The following is a 24,597-nucleotide window of genomic DNA, read 5'->3' on the forward strand; positions in this document are numbered from 1 at the left end:
TCGGTACAGTCTGTAACAAAATTCTAAACATACATCTGATCTCTGTCGGTACAGTCTGTAACAAAATTATAAACATACATCTGATCTCTGTTGGTACAGTCTGTAACAAAATTATAAACATACATCTGGCTTGGATTTCTCGAAAACATCTCATACTTAAGTTTGAGTTTTCTTTTATTTGAGCAGTCAAAATTTGAGCAAAATCTCAGACTGAAGTCCAAGTTTCGACTTAAGTTTATTTTGAGAAATCCAGGCCTGATCTCTGTCGGTATAGTCTGTAACAAAATCATAAGTACACAACAGGGTCTAGAATCTCTAACGATAACATACTTGTAGAAGTTTCTAAGAAAATAATCACTAGCAACGCTCTTAGGTAACTTTCACCATTTTAAGGAGTCATGACAGTACAAAAAGTTTTAAAGACTATCATAATTTCATGTCCTTCTTTTCATTCTATAAACTTGACCTTTGTGTGACCTCCCTTTGGCTGATGACCTTTGACTTACCTTTGACCATTTTAACAGCTACTACGGTGACATCTTCATGTTCCTGAATTCCAATGGCCTCGGCCTTGATGACTCGGCCAAAAGCTCCTTGTCCCAATACCATGCCTAAAATACAACAAAACATTTCAACCTGGGAACTACAATAAATTTGGTTAATTTTGAACAACAATATATCCAGTTATTTTTCAACCACAATAAATCTGGTTATTTCTTAAATATCATAAATCTGGATATTTTTGCTGTTGATTTACTTTTTAAAAAATGTGTCAGGTGTATTGCATTCATAAAAATATTCTCCATAAAAATTTTAAATAATACTTTATTATCAATCTCCTACCAAAACAGTGCATTTGCAAAGTTTAGATTCACTAATTATATCTATACCATTTTGACAAAATTCTGCTAAAATAAGGATATAAGCAAACATTTCTAGATTCCACTTCAAACTTAAACAACTTTATGTGTAACATTCATAACTTAGGCTGTCCTTACAGAACTAATTTCCCAGCACTCCTATTCCCTGCAGGGCACATCCAAAACTGAGTATACAGTTAAACACGCTTATTCAACAAACAAATTTATAAAGAATTCCTGCTTATTTCAAAGTGATATTTATTCCCCTATGAGAGGAAAATAACAAAAATATTATTGAATATAATGAAGTCTGGTTATAACGAACTATTTTTCGCAGGTCCTGAAGGTTTATCACAACCATGTTTAACTGTGTAATGAAGTTTAATTATAATGAACTGTTTTTCTTGGCCTTGAAGGATTGTTAAAACCATGTTTTACTGAATAATGAAGTTTGGTTATATAACAAATGATTTTTCGCAGGTCCTGAAGGTTTATCACAACCATGTTTAACTGTGTAATGAAGTTTAATTATAATGAACTGTTTTTACTGGCCCTGAAGATTTGCTTTAATCATGTTTTACTGTATAATGAAGTTTGTTTATAATGAATTGTTTTTTGCTGACTCTGCATGGTTCGCTATAACCCTGTGTTACTGTATGACAAAGTCTGGATATAATGAATTGTTTTTTGCAGCCCCGGAGGATCACTATAATTGTGTTTTACTGTGCATCTGAACAACATATTATTTCTGAATAACTTTTGATGCAGTCTTCTAAATATACAATACACAACTAGCAAAAGTATTGCTCATATAAAATTTTTATATCCCAATCCATATATCTGTGTACTTGGATCACCATGACACTTCTCCTAATCCATAGAAACATTAGTGATTCATTTTGCAATATTAAGATGATAATAGACACAATACATTAAAAGAGCTCCTGTATTCATAGACAATTGTGTTGGTATAATCACTTGTAATAAGCTGTGATTCTGTTTCGAACTGAAATCTCTGAAGCACAAAATGTAGGTCAGATGCAACATGAAAGATGGTCTTGAATTGGAGGAAAAATCCCAAGACATGTCATCTGGTTTGTAATCCTCTTGCCCTAACATGAAAATAAACCTTTAAGACGGACAAACGGGACATGATAATTCCAGTATACCCCCCACCCTCCCCACGACTTAATTACATAATTGTCACTTTACGTTACAGTATCACAACAGGAACAGCCTGAAACTGGAGAACATCTTGTTTCCTTGTTCAGGATACAGTAAAACAAGCTTATAGTGAAGTGCTGGTGACAAACAATTACAGTAAAACATGCTTATAGTGAAGTGCTGGGGGACAAACAATTACAGTAAAACATGCTTATAGTGAAGTGCTGGAGACAAACAATTACACTAAAACAAACTTATAGTGAAGTGCTGGAGACAAACAATTACAGTAAAACATGCTTATAGTGAAGTACTGGGGGACAAACAATTACAGTAAAACATGCTTATAGTGAAGTGCTGGGAACGAACATTTACAGTAAAACATGCTTATAGTGAAGTGCTGGAGACAAACAATTACACTAAAACAAACTTATAGTGAAGTGCTGGGGGACAAACAATTACAGTAAAACATGCTTATAGTGAAGTGCTGGGGAAAAACAAGTTTGATTCTTTATAAATATAATCCATCACATCCAATGAGCTAGCCTCATGTGTTTTAAACTACAGGGAATGGAAATCACCTTGCTGCAAGCATGAATTCATTATAAATATTTCACTGTAACTGTGTTTTACTGTAAGCATGAATTCATTATAAGGATGTTCACTGTAACTGTGTTTTACTGTAAGCATGAATTCATTATAAGGATGTTCACTGTAACCGTGTTTTACTGCAAGCATGAATTCATTATAAGGATATTCACTGTAACTGTGTTTTACTGTAAGCATGTCATTATAAGGATGTTCACTGTAACTGTGTTTTACTGTAAGCATGAATTCATTATAAGGATATTCACTGTAACTGTGTTTTACTGTAAGCATGTCATTATAAGGATGTTCACTGTAACTGTGTTTTACTGTAAGCATGAATTCATTATAAGGATGTTCACTGTAACTGTGTTTTACTGTAAGCATGAATTCATTATAAGAATGTTCACTGTAATTGTGTTTTACTGTATCACAGGGCTTCACATTATATCCATTATACAAGAATCCTCTACTGACAAATTTATGACCTCAATGAACAGAAAGTTACAAAGCTCAAAGATTTAATTTTTTCATTTTAAAATTTCCCAAGACAATTTACATGTATACACAAAATGATATCCCACTAAAATTTATACTTTTCTATAACTATCCTTGATGACTGCACATTAAGATTTAAAAACATGTCCCTAAATGATGACTTAAATGTTAAATCCAGAAAATCATACCTTGTCTGAGCCGTTTTTTGGGGAATTCCCATTTGGGATCGTAGGGGATACATCCGGTTTGTTCGTCAATGGGAAGGTCTGGGTTGTAGTCACCGTTGGGTTGGATAAGTTGGTGCTCAAGTTCCTTGTGCTGTGGATAGAGAAATGTGGCCTAAATTTCACACACACAACAGTACAGTCTACACTTGTTTTTCTGGGATCACAAATCATGGTGTATCACTGTTCACAATTTGTATTGCTGAGCACAATTTGCCATAAAAATAAACTGATTACTCATGGTACATATAGTAGATGACAAAACATTGCATTCACTTGCCATGGTAATACATATAATTAAATGTACAGTTATATGTATAGTACAGTGAAAACTGCCTAATCCGACACCTGTGTAATCCGTTTCACTGGGCAATCTGACTCTTATTTTCATTTTCGATTTCATATTTTTATTGTTTTTCACATTGTCTATTCCGACAAGCATTACATTCAGACAAGAAAAAAATCATCTCCCAGTTCATGTCAATTAAACAAATTTTGTTGTGCAGTCCTGGTTAATGACAAAAGATTGTGCTGTAAAAGTATCAACTTCATCTGTTCACTGAATCAATTACTGGTTGATCAAGAATTTTGATGTTATCTGATTGGTCCAGACAATCTTTTCTGGTGTGTACCTCAGAGTGAGTTCATCTCAATATCAACTTTGGAAGTTTCATTCATGATCTTCTTCTAGACCAACCACTGATTACACATAAGGTAGCCTACATTTTTATTGACTATTCATATGTTCTGCCATTTTAACATTCATATCATCAAGTCTGTGTCATTTGTAGATAAGCAAAATGGTGGTCAGCACAGTCAAGTATGTGTAAAAAATTTAGAATGTACTCTATTACTGCCACATGCAGTTCCTAGGTTTTGAATGTTGAAATATTTTTATGTGTTATGATGCAACATGTTTATATTTGTTGAAGGAATAAAATTATATTTCAGTCAACCAGTCAACCTGACCAGTTTCAAATAGTCCCCAGCAGACCTCATCATAAGTCAGTAGTTGTACAGTCAAACCTGTTTTAAGAGGCCACCTTAGGGGAGTTATGAAAGTGGCCACTTATGACAGGTGGCCTCTTATGACAGGTGGCCACTTATGACAGGTGGCCTCTTATTCCAGTTTGCCCTGTAGACAGCCAGTTTGATTTATTCAGACAAAGTTAAAACTTTCCATTTTACATTCGGTGAAGCCATTTCAACAATGTGTTAAAAATGACAAACAACGATAACAGAGTACTAAATACTTAATCTGAACACAAATCTGTTTAATAGCTTCAGGTAAACTGACCAGTATTTAATTACCCAAGCAAATGTGTGTTTTCAAAACAATCGTCACTATCGTCACAGCTGATTAAGTCATGTAAAATATCAAGTGATAAAACCACATCGTTGGACAAAATGGCCGCTTATTACAGTGTAATTAACGTGTTGGGTGAGGATTTGAGTGGCCGATGGCCATGTTACACAGGTGGCCGTTTATTCCAGTACAAATATATAGGAAAAATCATCGGGGGAATTGAGAGTGGCCTTTTTTAGGGAGTGGCCCGCTGATTTCAAGTGGCCGCTAAGACAAGTTTGACAGTATAATGTATTGATGATATGACATGGTCAATATTGTAACTTGCCGTGTCACGATGTTGTGCAAGTGAAGAAAATAATATACATTTTGACTTTAATTAAATTCAGGCTTTGTGTTTAAAATGCCTTGGGTATTGTTTGAACTGAACACAGCTTCAGGTATCAAACACGACTGATAATAACATACATGTTCAACAAGTCACCTTAAAAACAAAATATTTCTCAAGATAAGGAACAGCACAACAAAATTAAAACAAAATAAAACCACAAAAAAAAGAACAGGTTCACATACATGTTCAACAAGTCACCTTAAAAACAAAATATTTCTCAAGATAAGGAGCAGCACAACAAAATTAAAACAAAATAAAACCACAAAAAAAAGAACAGGTTCACATACATGTTCAACAAGTCACCTTAAAAACAAAATATTTCTCAAGATAAGGAACAGCACAACAAAATTAAAACAAAATAAAACCACAAAAAAAAAAAGAACAGGTTCACATACATGTTCAACAAGTCACCTTAAAAACAAAATATTTCTCAAGATAAGGAACAGCACAACAAAATTAAAACAAAATAAAACCACAAAAAAAAGAACAGGTTCACATACATGTTCAACAAGTCACCTTAAAAACAAAATATTTCTCAAGATAAGGAACAGCACAACAAAATTAAAACAAAATAAAACCACAAAAAAAAGAACAGGTTCACAAATTTTCCAATACATAACAGATTCTAAAAAAAAATTAACAAAACCGTTACAGTGAAACGGGTAGAAATGTCTGGTTGTTAGTGAGGCTTTCCCATTAACAGGATCTTTGATTGTTTAAGGGCACATATTGTTAGTATTGACAGTTAACAGAATCTTTGACTTTCCGTAGGAACGGATTGTTAATGAGTTTATTTAGCCCTTTTTCTGGAGGAACTGAGATAATGTGCTTGATTTCAGTGTTGTGTGTCAATGCCGGACATCCATGGTTATTTGGTCTCATCAGTGATGAATCAGTCATGATTGACTGATGTGTGCAGTGAGGCATAACGTGACAAACAGTGAACAAGATCATAACGTTTTATAATTTTTGTTCCTCCTACCTTACAAATAAAAAGTCACTTCCTTAAAAAGAAAAACATTAGTGATAAAAACACTCAGCCGCCCCTAACTCACATGAAACAGGAGTGAAAAAAATCTTTAGCTGACATACGCTATATGTTACGATTCTAGTATAAAGTCGCACAAGATATTTCTAAAACTTACCAGGGCGTTTGATCGCCGTCGATAACAGATGACAGCAATTCCTATCACTATGACAATGATGATGCAAGCTGCGATGCTAACAGCGACAATGGTGGTTTGTTCTACTGTAGACTCTACACTCCTGGCAGACGATGAGTATGTGTCTGTTGAAAGATTGACTTTATTAATCTACTGCCGATGTGAGTGTTTATGGGCCTTAACAATCACCTGATTATCAAACATTAGAGAACCACGTAGAACACAAATTAAATGTATTGCATGTAAAGAGTGTAGGTGTGCATATTTGCAGACCTCATAACTTATGGCAAACAAGATGTTTGTGAACACCCGCCACCCCCACCCCACCCAACATGGCAGTAAAATAACTCTGGTACCAAAAAAAGGTCTTGTCACAAGGAATACACATGTGAAATAAGAAAGCCTTAGCATTATGTATTAAAAAGTCCTGGCCCTCCTCATCCCATCCCCCGCACCTCACTAAATATCCCAGCCGCTTGACCCTACAATCTATTCCAATATGGCTGCCCTACAAACCTTGGTTCTGTTTACTTACATATACTAAGTGTACTGACATATACTGAGTGTGTTCACTGAAACTGAGGGTGTTCACTGATACTGAGTGTGTTCACTGATACTGAGCATGTTCACTGATACTGAGTGTGTTCACTGATACTGAGTGTGTTCACTGATGCTGAGCATGTTCACTGATACTGAGTGTGTTCACTGACACTGAGCATGTTCACTGATACTGAATGTGTTTACCGACACTGAGTGTGTTCACTGATGCTGAGTGTGTTCACTGATACTGAATGTGTTCACTGATACTGAGTGTGTTCACTGATACTGAATGTGTTCACTGACACTGAGTATGTTCACTGATACTGAGTGTGTTCATTAACACTGAGTGTGTTCACTGATACTGAGTGTGTTCACTGATACTGAGTGTGTTTACTGATACTGAGTGTGTTCACTGATAATGAGTGTGTTCACTGATACTGAGTGTGTTCACTGACACTGAGTGTGTTCACTGATACTGAGTGTGTTCACTGATACTGAGTGTGTTTACTGATACTGAGTGTGTTCATTAACACTGAGTGTGTTCACTGACACTGAGTGTGTTCACTGATACTGAGTGTGTTCACTGATACTGAGTGAGTTCATTGACACTGAGTGTGTTCACTGATACTGAGTGTGTTCACTGATACTGAGTGTGTTCACTGATACTGAGTGTGTTCATTAACACTGAGTGTGTTCACTGATACTGAGTGTGTTCACTGATACTGAGTGTGTTCACTGATGCTGAGTGTGTTCATTAACACTGAGTGTGTTCACTGATACTGAGTGTGTTCACTGATACTGAGTGTGTTCACTGATACTGAGTGTGTTTACTGATACTGAATGTGTTCACTGATACTGAGTGTGTTCACTGATGCTGAGTGTGTTCACTGACACTGAGTGTGTTCATTGACACTGAGTGTACTCACTGATACTGAGTGTGTTCACTGATACTGAGTGTGTTCACTGATACTGAGTGTGTTCATTAACACTGAGTGTGTTCACTGATACTGAGTGTGTTCACTGATACTGAGTGTGTTCACTGATGCTGAGTGTGTTCATTAACACTGAGTGTGTTCACTGATACTGAGTGTGTTCACTGATACTGAGTGTGTTCACTGATACTGAGTGTGTTCACTGACACTGAGTATGTTCACTGATACTGAGTGTGTTCATTAACACTGAGTGTGTTCACTGATACTGAGTGTGTTCACTGATACTGAGTGTGTTCACTGAAACTGAGTGTGTTCATTAACACTGAGTGTGTTCACTGATACTGAGTGTGTTCACTGATACTGAGTGTGTTCACTGATGCTGAGTGTGTTCACTGACACTGAGTGTGTTCACTGACACTGAGTGTACTCACTGATACTGAGTGTGTTCACTGATACTGAGTGTGTTCACTGAAACTGAGTGTGTTCATTAACACTGAGTGTGTTCACTGATACTGAGTGTGTTCACTGATGTTGAGTGTGTTCATTAACACTGAGTGTGTTCACTGATACTGAGTGTGTTCACTGATACTGAGTGTGTTCACTGATGCTGAGTGTGTTCACTGACACTGAGTGTGTTCACTGACACTGAGTGTGTTCACTGATACTGAGTGTGTTCATTAACACTGAGTGTGTTCACTGATACTGAGTGTGTTCATTAACAGAGTGTGTTCACTGATACTGAGTGTGTTCACTGATACTGAGTGTGTTTACTGATACTGAGTGTGTTCACTGACACTGAGTGTGTTCACTGATACTGAGTGTGTTCACTGATACTGAGTGTGTTCACTGATGCTGAGTGTGTTCACTGATGCTGAGTGTGTTCATTAACACTGAGTGTGTTCACTGATACTGAGTGTGTTCACTGATACTGAATGTGTTCACTGATACTGAGTGTGTTCACTGATGCTGAGTGTGTTCACTGACACTGAGTGTGTTCACTGACACTGAGTGTACTCACTGACACTGAATGTGTTCACTGATACTGAGTGTGTTCACTGACACTGAGTGTACTCACTGATACTGAGTGTGTTCACTGATACTGAGTGTGTTCACTGATACTGAGTGTACTCACTGATGCTGAGTGTGTTCATTAACACTGAGTGTGTTCACTGATACTGAGTGTACTCACTGATACTGAGTGTGTTCACTGATACTGAGTGTGTTCACTGATACTGAGTGTGTTTACTGATACTGAATGTGTTCACTGATACTGAGTGTGTTCACTGATGCTGAGTGTGTTCATTAACACTGAGTGTGTTCACTGATACTGAGTGTGTTCATTAACACTGAGTGTGTTCACTGATACTGAGTGTGTTCACTGATACTGAGTGTGTTTACTGATACTGAGTGTGTTCACTGACACTGAGTGTGTTCACTGATACTGAGTGTGTTCACTGATACTGAGTGTGTTCACTGATGCTGAGTGTGTTCACTGATGCTGAGTGTGTTCATTAACACTGAGTGTGTTCACTGATACTGAGTGTGTTCACTGATACTGAATGTGTTCACTGATACTGAGTGTGTTCACTGATGCTGAGTGTGTTCACTGACACTGAGTGTGTTCACTGACACTGAGTGTACTCACTGACACTGAATGTGTTCACTGATACTGAGTGTGTTCACTGACACTGAGTGTACTCACTGATACTGAGTGTGTTCACTGATACTGAGTGTGTTCACTGATACTGAGTGTACTCACTGATGCTGAGTGTGTTCATTAACACTGAGTGTGTTCACTGATACTGAGTGTACTCACTGATACTGAGTGTGTTCACTGATACTGAGTGTGTTCACTGATGCTGAGTGTGTTCACTGATGCTGAGTGTGTTCACTGACACTGAGTGTGTTCACTGATACTGAGTGTGTTCACTGACACTGAGTGTGTTCACTGACACTGAGTGTGTTCACTGACACTGAGTGTACTCACTGATACTGAGTGTGTTCACTGATGCTGAGTGTGTTCACTGATGCTGAGTGTGTTCACTGATGCTGAGTGTATTCACTGATGCTGAGTGTGTTCACTGATACTGAGTGTGTTCACTGACACTGAGTGTACTCACTGATACTGAGTGTGTTCACTGATACTGAGTGTGTTCACTGATGCTGAGTGTGTTCACTGACACTGAGTGTGTTCATTGATACTCAGTGTGTTCATTAACACTGAGTGTGTTCACTGATGCTGAGTGTGTTCGCTGATACTGAGTGTACTCACTGATTCTGAGTGTCCAGTTCCTGTATATGGCACCCACCATATTCTCCACCACACAGACATATATCCCAGAATGCTCCTCACTCGTCTGGTTAATTATCAAGCTAAAATCAAAAGTAGAAATGCATATCCCTGGATGCTCCTTACTCGTCTGATTAAGGTGGCTCGCTACACTTTGAAAGAGTTTATCAAATCAGCACCCAATTATTTAATCATGAAAGATATTATGATATGTAGAAAAAAGAAGAGGACATGTGAAAAAGGCAAAAAATATGCAATTTTGAAAAAAAAAAAAAGATTTTGAACTCGGGATCTGCGGGTCTGTAACCTGATACCTTACCACTGAGCTACGTAGATTTACAAATAAATCGATCTATACAAATAATTTCACAGAACATTTAAATCGTCATCCTGTGATGTAGTGTCATAAAATATATAAATCCTGATGTAGTGAGCTACGTTTATTATAACTGTCTCATTAATCTTCAAGCTAAAATCACAAGTATGCATAATGGTGATAAAATGGTATTCTTTAAAGAGTTCAGCATTGACAGCATCATGATCAGCTTGTATAACAATGTTATTATTCAAGATCAGCTTGTCTCATATTGCAATTATTTAGAATTAGCTTGTTGTCTACTGTAATCATTTAAGATCAGCTTGTTGTCTATTGTAATCATTTAAAGGACAGACACATGTCATGTTTTCAAAGTATACAAAATTACATGTACATGCATTTTGTCTTCTTTATGCTTATAGTAACTAATTCTAATAGTTTGTTCACCAAAATTTTGCAATAATTAACCACAATACAGACTTAAATCTAAGCCCCGATTTCAAAAAAGTCTAGTTAATTAAGTAGGTAGTCACGTGGTACAGTGACATCACATGCGCCCTTTGGATTGTGAAAGTACTGTGAGATATTATTAAAAACTCAGCTTTTAGGGACCTATTTTATTCACCACGGGCAACATTTAAATCGAAGTTGACAAATTTCCCGAGTTTTATATGTTTTCGCCACCAGAGCACACAAATAGCGATGTAAACACCTAAATATAGCGAGAAAAGCGAGTATGAAATCGGCAATATTGCGAGTAAATAATGTTTATATGGGTCGCTGTCTACAAACTGTTTGGTAATGTTATTCCTTTATACATCTGTAATTGGCGCTGTTTTTCTAAAATAAACAGTGCAATCCTTATTTATTTTTGGATTAGACAAATTATAATACGTTACATTGTTGACAACTAGGCCCTAGGCCAAGCTACTGTCACGAGTGCATTTCGGAAAGAAACAAGATGTGTTTGTGAAACACAAATGCCCCCGATAATGGCCAATTCCGAAGATGGCCAAGGTCACAAGGGCAAATATCTTGGTACCAGTAGAAAGATCTTGTCAAAAGAAATGCTCATGTACAATATGAAAGCTCTAATATTTACCATTTAGAAGTTATGACCAATGTAAAAAAAAAATTAAAAGTAGGTCAAATGTCAAGGTCAAAACGTTCAATACCAACGGAAAGGTCTTGTAACAAGGAATACTCATGTAAAATATCAAAGCTCTATCACTTATTGTTCAAAAGTTATTAGCAAGGTTAAAGTTTTCCAAAAGTAGGTCAAACTCCAAGGTCAACATCACAGGGTCAAAAATGTTGGTACCCACGGAAAGGTCTTGTCACAAGGAATACTCATGCGAAATATCAAAGCTCTATCACTTACTGTTCAAAAGTTATTTGCAAAGTTAAAGTTTTCAAAAAGTATGTCAAACTCCAAGGTCAACGTCACAGGGTCAAAAATGTTGGTACCCACGGAAAGATCTTGTCACAAGGAATACTCATGTGAAATATCAAAGCTCTATCTCTTAGTGTTCAAAAGTTATTAGCAAGGTTAAAGTTTCAGACAGAATGACAGAATTACAGACAGGACAAAAACAATATGCCCCCCGATCTTCGATCTTGGGGGCATAAAAAAAACACCACAAATCAATAAAAATAATCAAATTTAAAGTGGAAATCACATTATTTTATTTTGATAAAGCAATCTTATTATTATTTTTAAATTGTGATCAGCACGTTGTTAGGAAGTGGGAGAACGGCGTTATACTGACGCACTCTTGAAAGATTTTACGAGTTCAATGAGGACATAATTTTATAATTCAATTTAAAGTTAGGAAATAAAATATTCTATTACTTATCTAATTAAAAGTTCAATTATTTTGTATCATTAAAATTTTTGTAAATCTGATCTGCAAGTTGGTAGAAACTCACAAGTTACATTGTATATATGTTGTTACAAGGTGAAGGTCAGTTGATCTAAGTGTGTATTGAATTTGAAGACCAAAACAGAATGTATTCTGTAGGCCTACCAGTGCTTATAGCTTCGATATATCCATTTTCTCGCAGTTTATCAGGGTCTCTGTCCAAGCGGTTTTTGAAAAGGTGACTGGGTGTGTTTTTTAAGGTAAAGTTCTTGCTCCAACAAAAAATTATCCACGTCTTTTTTCTCGTACCTTCCTTCGAAAAATTGAAAAATACTCAGTCTAAATCTTTTCTACCGACAACTAGTACACCCGAGCATGGCACAAAACATCTTAATGCAGTATTATTTACAAGCCGTTAACGAGATAATTGGTTTTTTGTCAATTAAATCCAATCTGTTTATGGAATGGCTAATAGATGTTTTCAAACCCAAGGTCACATATGACGTCACACATAAAGGCGCGTAAAATAACGAAAGTAAATATTCATATCGCAAGATTTGAATTTCATCGCAAAATATTTCATTTAAAACATATTTAAAGTAGTTTTAGGCATGAAAAGAATTGATTTTGCTGAAAAAGTTTAGAAACATGTATTGTGTCCTTTAAGTACTGTGCCAATCCGAGATTAGCATGTATAACATATGAACAACTGAAGATTAACTGTTACATGTATTATATTGTCAAATTATAACAATCTCTTTCTGCAAGAATTCCATGGTAAAAGTGTATACCTCGTGTTGTCAGCAGACAAACTCAGACCCAATGAGTTATTGTTGAGATTCAGGAGTTGTCCATCCTTGAACCACTGTATAGAGGGCGCTGGTTCTCCCTTGGCACTGCAGTCGGTCAAGACATAAGAGTGACCACTGTTTGTTTCCACCTGACTGTCACTGTGGCTGATCTTGACAAATACAGGTTTTTGGAGAGCTGAGGAAAATTATTATGATTAAAAATAAAATACATTACATAATTAATCTACAGTATTGCATAATAACATTTCCAATTGTTTTCTCTCTGATAATCCTTTGAAGCTCCAATGTGTTAATTTCCCCACAACTTACAATTGGATGTAAATTTCTCAGTTCATGCAAAATAAAAGGTCAGTGGGCGGGGACTATGGAAATTAACATGGAATGCCATGTGTATTTTAATTTCTATTTGGCAGTACAGTGTCACCTTGGTATATTGCCACCCCCTCATACCGCCATCAAAATGTGTAGAATGGATTTCCATACACGCTAAAAACCCTGATATAACGCCAACTTAGCCTATCGCCATCTGCCATCCGTTTTCAGGTACAAAGGTCAAATTGCCTTTCTAAATCCCCTGATAACAATGTCAACAACCAGAGATCAGAAACCCTAATTATACATAATTGGTCACACTGGTGAATCGTAACGAATCTAAATTTAGCACATGTCATGAAAACAGGTAAAGACTAGATAATTGCAATGATACATGTAACTTAAAACATACTCATTTAAAAATTGTTTCTGATATTGTTCAGTAGTATTGCCTACGTGTAAACAACTGAGAAAAGAAACTACTATCAGCTTCAAACGTCTGCACATAAACCAAATCTCTGTATGATGAGGCCTTAACCGGTGAGTTTGCCATCAGCTGCCGTAAATCTCAGGTAGCATGTGACTTTTGTGTGTATTTATGTGTGCGACATCATATTTCTGTGTTCCAGAAAAAAAGTTGCAGCCATGACATGTGTGTTTGTTATTCAGTCATCGTAGAACCTACCATGACACAAATGAAACTATTGTAGATATACTTACGTGATTTATAAATTTATAAATGCACAAGCCTTAGCTCAGAATACATGTATGTCACTATTTAACAAAGTCTTAAGAACTAAAGCAAAACAATTTCATGCATATCTTGTCATATGTGGATGACAATAAAAGGACAATAATTTATCAATTGATCAACCACATTATTTTTCAAATTGATAAACTAAAATGACTAAATTCTTCATAATGCCACTCTTGATATAATGCCAAAATAGGTTGGGACAAAGGCTGACAATATACTGAGGTGACACTGTATTTTTGATATTTCAATTCTATACTTTCATTTTTATTTGAAATATAGATATAAGCAATCACTGTCTAGTTTGTTGGATGTGTGAGGAGATAAATTACATTGGAAACTGTGATAACTCATGCATAATGGCTTCATCAATATTGTAGTTAATCACTTTACATACCTGACAAACTAGACAGTGATTCCTTATGTATATTCATCAGATCTGTGTTGAGTTGATGATTGATTGAATGCACAGTATTGCATATTCACATTAAACATACCGATAACCTCGATTTCTCTTTTGTCTTTGAGGTGTTTCTGTGTTGAGTTGATGTACGTGGCTCGACAGCTGTAAAATCCAGCATCCTCTCTGGAAATGTCTTCTATCAGCAGCTCAGAAATATACGATAAATTGGAACTGAAACAAAATGTGTTTGTGAAACATTATGTCCCCAATGGCAACATAGAAACATTGTCAACTTTTCTTAAAAGTAGGTCAAACCTCAAGGTCAAGAGGTCAAAGATAATAGTACAAAATGAAAAGTCTTGCTACAAGGAGTACACACATGGAATATGAGAGCCACATTATTAACCATTCAAAAGTTATAAACAAGGTTAAAGTTTTGAATGTGGGTCAAATATCAAGGTCCTGGTCATAAAGTCAAAGATAATGCTATTAAGGAATTACATGAATTTGTGGCTTTTTATTTACAGGAGAGAGAGAAAAAGAAAGAGAGAGAGAGAGAGAGAGAGAGAGAGAGAGAGAGAGAGAGAGAGAGAGCATAACACCAGTATCTGTAGCCATTCCCTTGCTTTTTGTTCAACAGTCATATGAAAATTCCTCACCATTAGTCTAAGTTCAAAGCTTACCTTTTAGATAATAGTGTGGTTCCATTTTTCATGACTATGTCAGTCCATCCCTTGCCATCTCTCTGGAAGACAACCTTGACATCCAAGTACTCCCATCGTGTTGCTGTACATGTAATATGCAGAGGAAATGTTTCTGTAATCTTCGTTTGATCGTCACGTACAAACATACCTAATCCAGTCTCATAATCTATAAATAAACACATTGTAAATGCAGTCACATTCATTGCAAGACCGGTGTATGTGCATCTTTTAAATTTTAAGCACTGGGTGTCCCGATGATTCAAAGAGAATTTTAAATTCATCCAAGGGAGATAATAAATAGTAAAAGCAAAACCATAACCTGTAAGGTAAATAAAACAACAGTACCTGCAACTTTAATCAGGGTTTCCTTCATCCCTGATCCTTTAGAGTTTTCAGCATGATATTTCAGGTGTCCAGACTCTTGGAATTGTAAATGATCCTCCGTTGTGAAATTCTCCCAGAGATCCCTGACCTTTGAGCACTTAGGGGGCACCTGGCATGGTTGCCAGAGCCAGACCTTGGAGTCCACAGGGGGCACTGCTGACACTTCTGCCCATATCTTGTAGGGCCTGTTAGGGAGGTAGTAGGCAGTCTCTTTGTGTAGGCCTTTCAATGTTACCTCAGGCGGATCTGTCAACAATCCAGAGATTAATCACAAACACTTAGACACCAGTAAAATATGGTAGACTGGGAAATATTCACCCAATTTTTATTTTCGCCCCTTTTGTCCTCATTGTCAGTAAGTGAATTTAAGGACAAAATCTGTTTTCTTTCTTTTAACACAACTGTGTTTAAAACAGGGCAAAAACAAGTGTAGAAAGATGAAAATAACAGTACTCTCTGTAGTGGGTGGAGCTTAGAATGTGTGTCAAGGGAAAAAATTAGGGGCACAAAGATCCTATTTTTGGCCAAATTGATATTCCGTTTGGTTGATATATACAGTGCATATAAATTAGTAACATTCAATGCATAGAAACAAATGCTTCATAAATTCTTTGGTTGTGAAAATTATCAATCACATCATTACCCAAAAATCTCATAAACCTGAAAAATGCTTGAAACATTTATTTAACAATTTAAAGTAATGATGATTTACTATCTCATTTTAAAGTTTTCAATTGATTTTGTTATTGTGGCACGTTAAAATATGAATATCTAAATGGCGATTTTAAGCAAAATATGTCTGAAATATGATATTTTGGTCATTTTTATGACATCATGTTGTAAGCAGCCAATCAGATCCATAATAGTGCGTATTAGGATTTCTATAATTAACATATATGACAACAGAAAATGAAATTATCAATAGAAGAAAACTTTGAATATTTGAGGCAAAATCTCCACCCTATTATTCCTACTCCTTTAAACAGACAACTAAATACATAATATCTCAGTATACTAGTTCTGTTGCTTTTCTTTCTTTTAGATATACAGCTGTACTATAATCTATGACACATTATCTTTATATTCCTATAAGCCAAAATATGTCATCTGCTTGTAATTTTAACCTCATTTTAAAAAACTGACTTTCTTTAAAAAACATGAAGTGCCACAACAGTGATCTCCTTAAATGCTATTTTCAAACAAAATTTTGTGAAACACTGATGCCCCATAAGGCAACAAAGGTAATTTTGGTCTTGCCACATGTGAAAAATATCAAAGCCCCAACACTTAACTGTTCTAAAGTTATGGCCTTGGTAAATTTTTGGGGGGACAAACAGACGGACAAATCCAAAACTATATGCCCCCAAATCTCTGATTACGAGGACATAAAAATGACTGCTAATGATTATGGTATTGTACACATATGAGTTTAACGATGTTGAGTATTTTATAACATACATATGAAAGAACATTTCATAAAAGTGTTGCCCTTCAAATTAGTTTCTTTGTGCTGCATTTCCTAGTGAAATCTGTTGGTTTTACGGAAATATCACCTATGTTATTCTGTCAATTTGCATTTAACACAACTTTCCATCTTTACCATACACAACTATTGGTTGAGATCAAGGAGGCACTGTAAGCTTACACTGATAAACAAGTTCAAATTTGGCATAGTCTGTCATATTTCCTGTCCGGACGACCATTTCATACAATCCCACGTGCTTCTCTCGTGGCTTCTCAATGGTCAGCGAAGCATTGATCTGCGTTCTTGTTACATTTAGATTGCTAAAAAAAAAATGACTGTATCAAAGTATCAAATTAAACATCCTCACAAAATATATATCAAACAATACAACATCATAACTATATCATATACTGCGGATTCCTAAACATACATTGTACGTGAGGAATTAATTATCATGCAATTTTGCAAGAGGCATTCTTGCAAAATAAAATTACTCCTTTTTATTTTTTGTTGCTAAAATAAGTCATGTACGGCATCTTGATTAACAAACGAAGATATGACACATGAATTTGCATATATTGGTAATTTTGTCATATTAAGTACTCGCACAAAAGGAGGATTCTACCATGGTTATTGCAAAGATCAAAGGAATGCTGCGGTCATTATTCTATATTTACCTTCATACATATTAACTGATTATGAGAAAATTGATACACATCTCGTTTGCACTTCGAGTTTTGCTAATGCAACAATAAAGTCGATGATTGATGCTTCAATTTTATAATCATGAAAATCCATCAATACATGTTGTAAAATGTTGATAAAATATCCGGGCCATTATTAAACAACAACTTATGAAATTACAGAATCTTCATTAAAGCGTTACAGACACAAATTCCCACTATTGCACTTTAGCTGTAGACAAAGATGTCAGACCAGATATTGTGTGGGGAAGCTCTGTTGCCTGTTCAATGTTTCATCTATTTATTATCAATAGATTATTATATTATCATAATTATTATGATTCTGGCTTACTGTTAAACACCAGAAAATATCAGTTTTCAGAATAATACAGTCAATTTCATTAGCAGATGGCTGGTCACGTGAAGGGAGACAATTCGCATAGGCGCCCTCGGGTGATAACCCTATACTAAGACCCGTTAATTTGTGATGTCTCCCTACTAAACAGTCCATAATTGTATAATATCACTAACAGTATTTTGAAACATAACACCAACATTTATTGATGCCTTGGGTGATCATTCAAAACAAGCACAAGTGCCAATAGAAGTTAAATAACTATTGCTTTACAGGATCATACAATATGTTGACTGTATTATAGGACAATATAACATATCTGACCGTATTACAGGATCATACAATATGTTGACTGTATTATAGGACAATATAACATCTGATTGTATTACAGGATCATACAATATGTTGACTGTATTATAGGACAATATAACATCTGATCGTATTACAGGATCATACAATATGTTGACTGTATTATAGGACAATATAACATATCTGATCGTATTACAGGATCATACAATACGTTGACTGTATTATAGGACAATATAATATCTGACAGTATTACAGGATCATACAATATGTTGACTGTATTATAGGACAATATAACATATCTGACCATATTACAGGATTATACAATATGTTGACTGTATTATAGGACAATATAACATCTGACAGTATTACAGGATCATACAATATGTTGACTGTATTATAGGACAATATAACATCTGATCGTATTACAGGATCATACAATATGTTGACTGTATCATAGGACAATATAACATATCTGATCGTATTACAGGATCATACAATACGTTGACTGTATTATAGGACAATATAATATCTGACAGTATTACAGGATCATACAATATGTTGACTGTATTATAGGACAATATAACATCTGATTGTATTACAGGATCATACAATATGTTGACTGTATTATAGGACAATATAACATCTGATCGTATTACAGGATCATACAATATGTTGACTGTATTATAGGACAATATAACATATCTGATCGTATTACAGGATCATACAATACGTTGACTGTATTATAGGACAATATAATATCTGACAGTATTACAGGATCATACAATATGTTGACTGTATTATAGGACAATATAACATATCTGACCATATTACAGGATTATACAATATGTTGACTCTATTATAGGACAATATAACATCTGACAGTATTACAGGATCATACAATATGTTGACTGTATTATAGGACAATATAACATCTGATCGTATTACAGGATCATACAATATGTTGACTGTATTATAGGACAATATAACATATCTGATCGTATTACAGGATCATACAATACGTTGACTGTATTATAGGACAATATAATATCTGACAGTATTACAGGATCATACAATATGTTGACTGTATTATAGGACAATATAACATATCTGACCGTATTACAGGATCATACAATATGTTGACTGTATTATAGGACAATATAACATCTGATTGTATTACAGGATCATACAATATGTTGACTGTATTATAGGACAATATAACATCTGATCGTATTACAGGATCATACAATATGTTGACTGTATTATAGGACAATATAACATATCTGATCGTATTACAGGATCATACAATACGTTGACTGTATTATAGGACAATATAATATCTGACAGTATTACAGGATCATACAATATGTTGACTGTATTATAGGACAATATAACATATCTGACCATATTACAGGATTATACAATATGTTGACTGTATTATAGGACAATATAACATCTGACAGTATTACAGGATCATACAATATGTTGACTGTATTATAGGACAATATAACATCTGATCGTATTACAGGATCATACAATATGTTGACTGTATTATAGGACAATATAACATATCTGATCGTATTACAGGATCATACAATACGTTGACTGTATTATAGGACAATATAATATCTGACAGTATTACAGGATCATACAATATGTTGACTGTATTATAGGACAATATAACATATCTGACCGTATTACAGGATCATACAATATGTTGACTGTATTATAGGACAATATAACATCTGATTGTATTACAGGATCATACAATATGTTGACTGTATTATAGGACAATATAACATCTGATTGTATTACAGGATCATACAATATGTTGACTGTATTATAGGACAATATAACATATCTGATCGTATTACAGGATCATACAATACGTTGACTGTATTATAGGACAATATAATATCTGACAGTATTACAGGATCATACAATATGTTGACTGTATTATAGGACAATATAACATATCTGACCATATTACAGGATTATACAATATGTTGACTGTATTATAGGACAATATAACATCTGACAGTATTACAGGATCATACAATATGTTGACTGTATTATAGGACAATATAATAGCTGACAGTATTACAGGATCATACAATATGTTGACTATATTATAGGACAATATAATATCTGACAGTATTACAGGATCATACAATATGTTGACTGTATTATAGGACAATATAACATCTGACAGTATTACAGGATCATACAATATGTTGACTGTATTATAGGACAATATAATATCTGATCGTATTATAGGATATCCAACAGTATCATAAGACAATAAGAGATACAGTCTATAGTACCAGACAACATAACATCAAAGAGGTTCGCACCTGAGATATGTAGCAATGTCAATTTTTTGGGAAGTGTATTTTTGATTTCTACATTGAAGGAGAATTAGGAAATTAAAAATAAAAACTGGGGTCGAAATGTTTGTTATTGAGCTACAGTGTTCTAAACATGACATTTTTGCACTCAAGATTTATGCAATTAAACTTGATTTGTCTATTGGTGTCAATACAACATAAACAAAACAAATCAATCATTGCATAAAATAGATACATATTCTTGTCTTCTAACACTACAGAAAAAAACGTTTAATACTTGTATTATGGAAATAAATAATCACCATTGTGCACTTGATATGCGAAAAAACTCATGATATCAAATTTTAGAGTTTAAAAGGACATATTAGGAGTAATGTTAATTTCTAAAATTTCACACAATTTTCAAGGTCTTGTTTTAAAATTTAAAATCGAACTAAAAAAAGTAGGGATGTTCAAATTTTTTAATTATTGGCGAAAATACTGAATTAATTTTTATACAAAATTTCGAGTAAATTGATTTAAACTTTTTTAAGAATCGGTGTTCTGTTTGGAAAATATATCAACATTTAATAAATTAAACATTTGAACTAGTTTCAAGTCATAACTACTTGTATCATAAATCATAAAACTGAAATACATATGTATAGGAGTATAAAAATAGAAGACATATTGGATGAAATAGAAACTGAAATATCACGCAGATTTAGAACTTTTTGATTAATCAATCCTTCCGCCACAAAATATAGTCCCTGACAAAGCCTTTCAAAATTTTAATTGACACAACAATTTTTAACTGGATATGGTTCGGTAATACATGTGTAATTTGTTTGCACCAATGGGATCAGTATTGAACCAGTAAATACTTAGTGGTAGCATCCTGCGCAGTTGTGATCAGAAGCTCAGGGCTAACTTCCTTAAAGTTAAAACAAGACATTTTTATGAAACACTAAGACTTCAAGTAGGATCAAGTCCAATTTAACAAATCTGATCTTGACCTATTATTTTGCCCTGTATCTAACATATAATTATGACCTTGAACGTTCAGTTTATGAAGAGTAAATTCTTCTGTCATGGACAGCTTATAAAACTTCCTTGGTTAAACCAAGATTAAAGTTGCAGACAGATGACACACAATCTCTTCTCTAGTTTTGATTTTAGTGGCACGAATTGTGTGTTTTACATAATTATGTATTAAGTTATCATGCTACATTAAAAATTCTCTCATTTTCATACATCATTTTCTCATCCGAAATCTACAGTAACTGAATCATATAACGTACCAGGCCATATATGTTTAAAAGATACATACGTTGGATGGAACTGCAAACGCAGAACTGGGTCTTGCAATTTGCTGAATTCCTTTCCCCGGAAATACCATGTGACCTGGGGGTGGGGATGTGCCTTAATCAGACAAGAGATCTGGACTCCTAATTTATTTTTGTCAACATACACCTTCCAGTCACTAGCCAGATTCACAGGTGTTGTCCCAATCATACATTTCTGTATTTGTAAGTGCCCTGAATCTGCAAAACAAGAGGTCCATGGGCCACATCACTCACCTGAGTCATCTTGGCCCATATTTAAAAAACTATGATCCCCTATTGCGGCCCCAACCTACCCCTAAGGGCCATGATTTTGTAAACTTGAATCTGCACTATGTCGGGAAGCTTTCATGTAAATTTGAAATTTTCTGGCCCAGTGATTCCTGAGAAGATTTTTAAATGACCCCATCCAATTTTTGCATTTTCATGATTATCTCCCCTTTGAAGTGGACATGGCCCTCATTGAACAAATTTGAATCCCCTTCACCCAAGGATGATTTGTATCAAGTTAGATTGAATTGGGCCTGCTGATTCTGGAGAAGATTTTCAAAATTTGTCAGTGTACTTTAACTATTTTGCTATTATCTCCCCTTGGAGAAAGGCTTTGTCTCTCATTTAAACAAACTTGAATCCCCTTCACCCAAGGATGATTTGTGCTCAGTTTGGTTGAAATTGGCCAAATAACCACTGAAGAAGAGGATGAAAAAGTGAAAAGTTTATGACGCCAATGACAGACAATGGAAAGTTTTGATCAGAAAAGCTCACTTGAGCCTTCGGCACAGGTGAGCTAAAAAACAAATATTCTAAATGATCAAATCAAAACTCATGAACATAGAGCTTTCTTGAAGACTCTACTCCACAAAATTAAGTGATTGTATATTATTTACCGACGAGGATGACTTTTTTTGACACAGCCTTGTGTTGTCCGAAGCCCACAGTGACATTACAGGTGTAGATGCCCTCGTCCATTTTCTGACCATTCATCACCGTCAGATTTGAGAAGTACATATCGTATTTCTTTTGTTTTCCCTGGTAGGTTCCCTCCCTTTGGGCAGAAGTAGCTCGGACTCTATCTGATCGCTGTTAAAGAAAAGCTTGAATCAGAATATGTACCTGTCATCAGAAATCTAGTCGAGGACCAAGATAAAAGATACGGTCAAAAAAACATTTGTACATTGAACATGACTGAAATGATTTAATTACTATAAACATCGAAACAGAGGAAATCTAATCTCAGATAAAATTATCAATCAACCATTCAGACATTGGTGATACTCTACATATAATCAAAGGGACATTAGTTGTCATCTATGGAGTGAAAACTTGTTATTGGTGAACCATTGTTCAGTAGCAGTTAGGGGGGTTTGTGCCAATGACTGCTGCGACATGGGACCTCAGTTTTCAAAGAGTATCATCCAAAAGACCTAAGACTCTCACTTCTAAATATCTAACATTTCAGCAAAATCACTACCTACATCAATCTCTAAGGTTTGGCACAGCCAAAGATATGAGTGGGTCTTGAACCTACACCCTTCACACAAAGTGAACCCTGCAACTAGTGAGCCAACATGATCTGTTTCAACCACTGTTTCCATAGAAACGAAAGAAACTTACTGTCAAAATTACAAGGTTGTATAAATGTAAAGGTGCTGAAGTCTGGTAATGATTGACAAATCGGACTGTGGCAGGTAATGCCTTGTTGATAACCACAAACATACAGGTATGTCAAAGAAATTTAAGTATCTAAAAACTAAATTACAGGGGAAATAACTCACTATGTTAATTATCTACAAATTCATGAAACTGGAATTCTACAATAAAATATTTTGTTTTCTTCACTGATTTTTTTTTCATACTACATCAATCATCTGCAATAAATGTTAATACATATTGTACAATAATCAGATCAGTTTATTTATGAATGGAAGATTTTGAGAATGATTTGTGCAAAACAGATGTTGCAGCAGATATTTTTTGTTGAATATTTCATATGAAAATCTACATATAAACAGACATGCAATAAGAGGCACAGTCAAGCACCTGTGAAAAACATCTTACTTCAACTGAAAATTATATCATTTCATAAATGCCTATAAATTTCATGAGTCAGACTTGATTTAAAACAGCAAACAAAAATATAAACATTATATAGCCAAATCATTCCATGAAAAGCTTTATTAAGTTAATTAAAATACAAGTGTGTTAAGAAGAAAAACAAAATCCAATTAGTTTTCATTTAGTACTAGCTCATACAAATTTAAAGTGCAGCACAATGCAAATTCACATCTGTAATGAATGTAGAAACATTTGCAGAATGTCGTAAATCACAAGGAAAAAAAACTTTAATAAAAGAATCATTTTACTTTAAAGCTTTAAAATGAAAAAAAGTTTCCAACCTGTTTAAGCTTCTGGAAGAGAAAGCATTCAAATTTACAATGAAAGTATTTCTGATCATAAAATAATTTTATTTGACAACATAAAACATATACTGTTTAATTACATATATTTTGAAAATAACTTCCCTTCTGAATTTTTTTCTCCTCAAAAGGAGGATGCAGAAACTCACAATGATTAAAGTTCAGATTTAAAAACACTAAATTTTCTTCCAAGATTCCCTACAG

General features: G+C 34.7%; 1 protein-coding gene across 2 annotated transcripts in view; it reads right to left on the bottom strand.

Annotated features, from left to right (window-relative positions):
• The window catches only part of LOC125678202 (vascular endothelial growth factor receptor 1-like), a 59,508-nt gene that overhangs the window by 9,914 nt on the left and 24,997 nt on the right, over positions 1-24,597 (bottom strand). For both annotated transcript variants that reach the window (XM_056153674.1, XM_056153672.1), the window contains 11 exons: positions 22,864-23,056; positions 21,964-22,177; positions 17,143-17,282; positions 15,459-15,743; positions 15,093-15,279; positions 14,504-14,640; positions 12,920-13,115; positions 9,933-10,033; positions 6,171-6,313; positions 3,293-3,422; positions 507-611 (listed from right to left, as the gene is read on the bottom strand). In XM_056153674.1, the coding sequence (XP_056009649.1) occupies positions 507-611; positions 3,293-3,422; positions 6,171-6,313; positions 9,933-10,033; positions 12,920-13,115; positions 14,504-14,640; positions 15,093-15,279; positions 15,459-15,743; positions 17,143-17,282; positions 21,964-22,177; positions 22,864-23,056 (1,831 nt within the window). The remainder of the gene's footprint in view (positions 1-506; positions 612-3,292; positions 3,423-6,170; positions 6,314-9,932; positions 10,034-12,919; positions 13,116-14,503; positions 14,641-15,092; positions 15,280-15,458; positions 15,744-17,142; positions 17,283-21,963; positions 22,178-22,863; positions 23,057-24,597) is intronic.

Source organism: Ostrea edulis, chromosome 2 (assembly GCF_947568905.1).
Source record: "Ostrea edulis chromosome 2, xbOstEdul1.1, whole genome shotgun sequence".
NCBI lineage: Eukaryota > Metazoa > Mollusca > Bivalvia > Ostreida > Ostreidae > Ostrea > Ostrea edulis.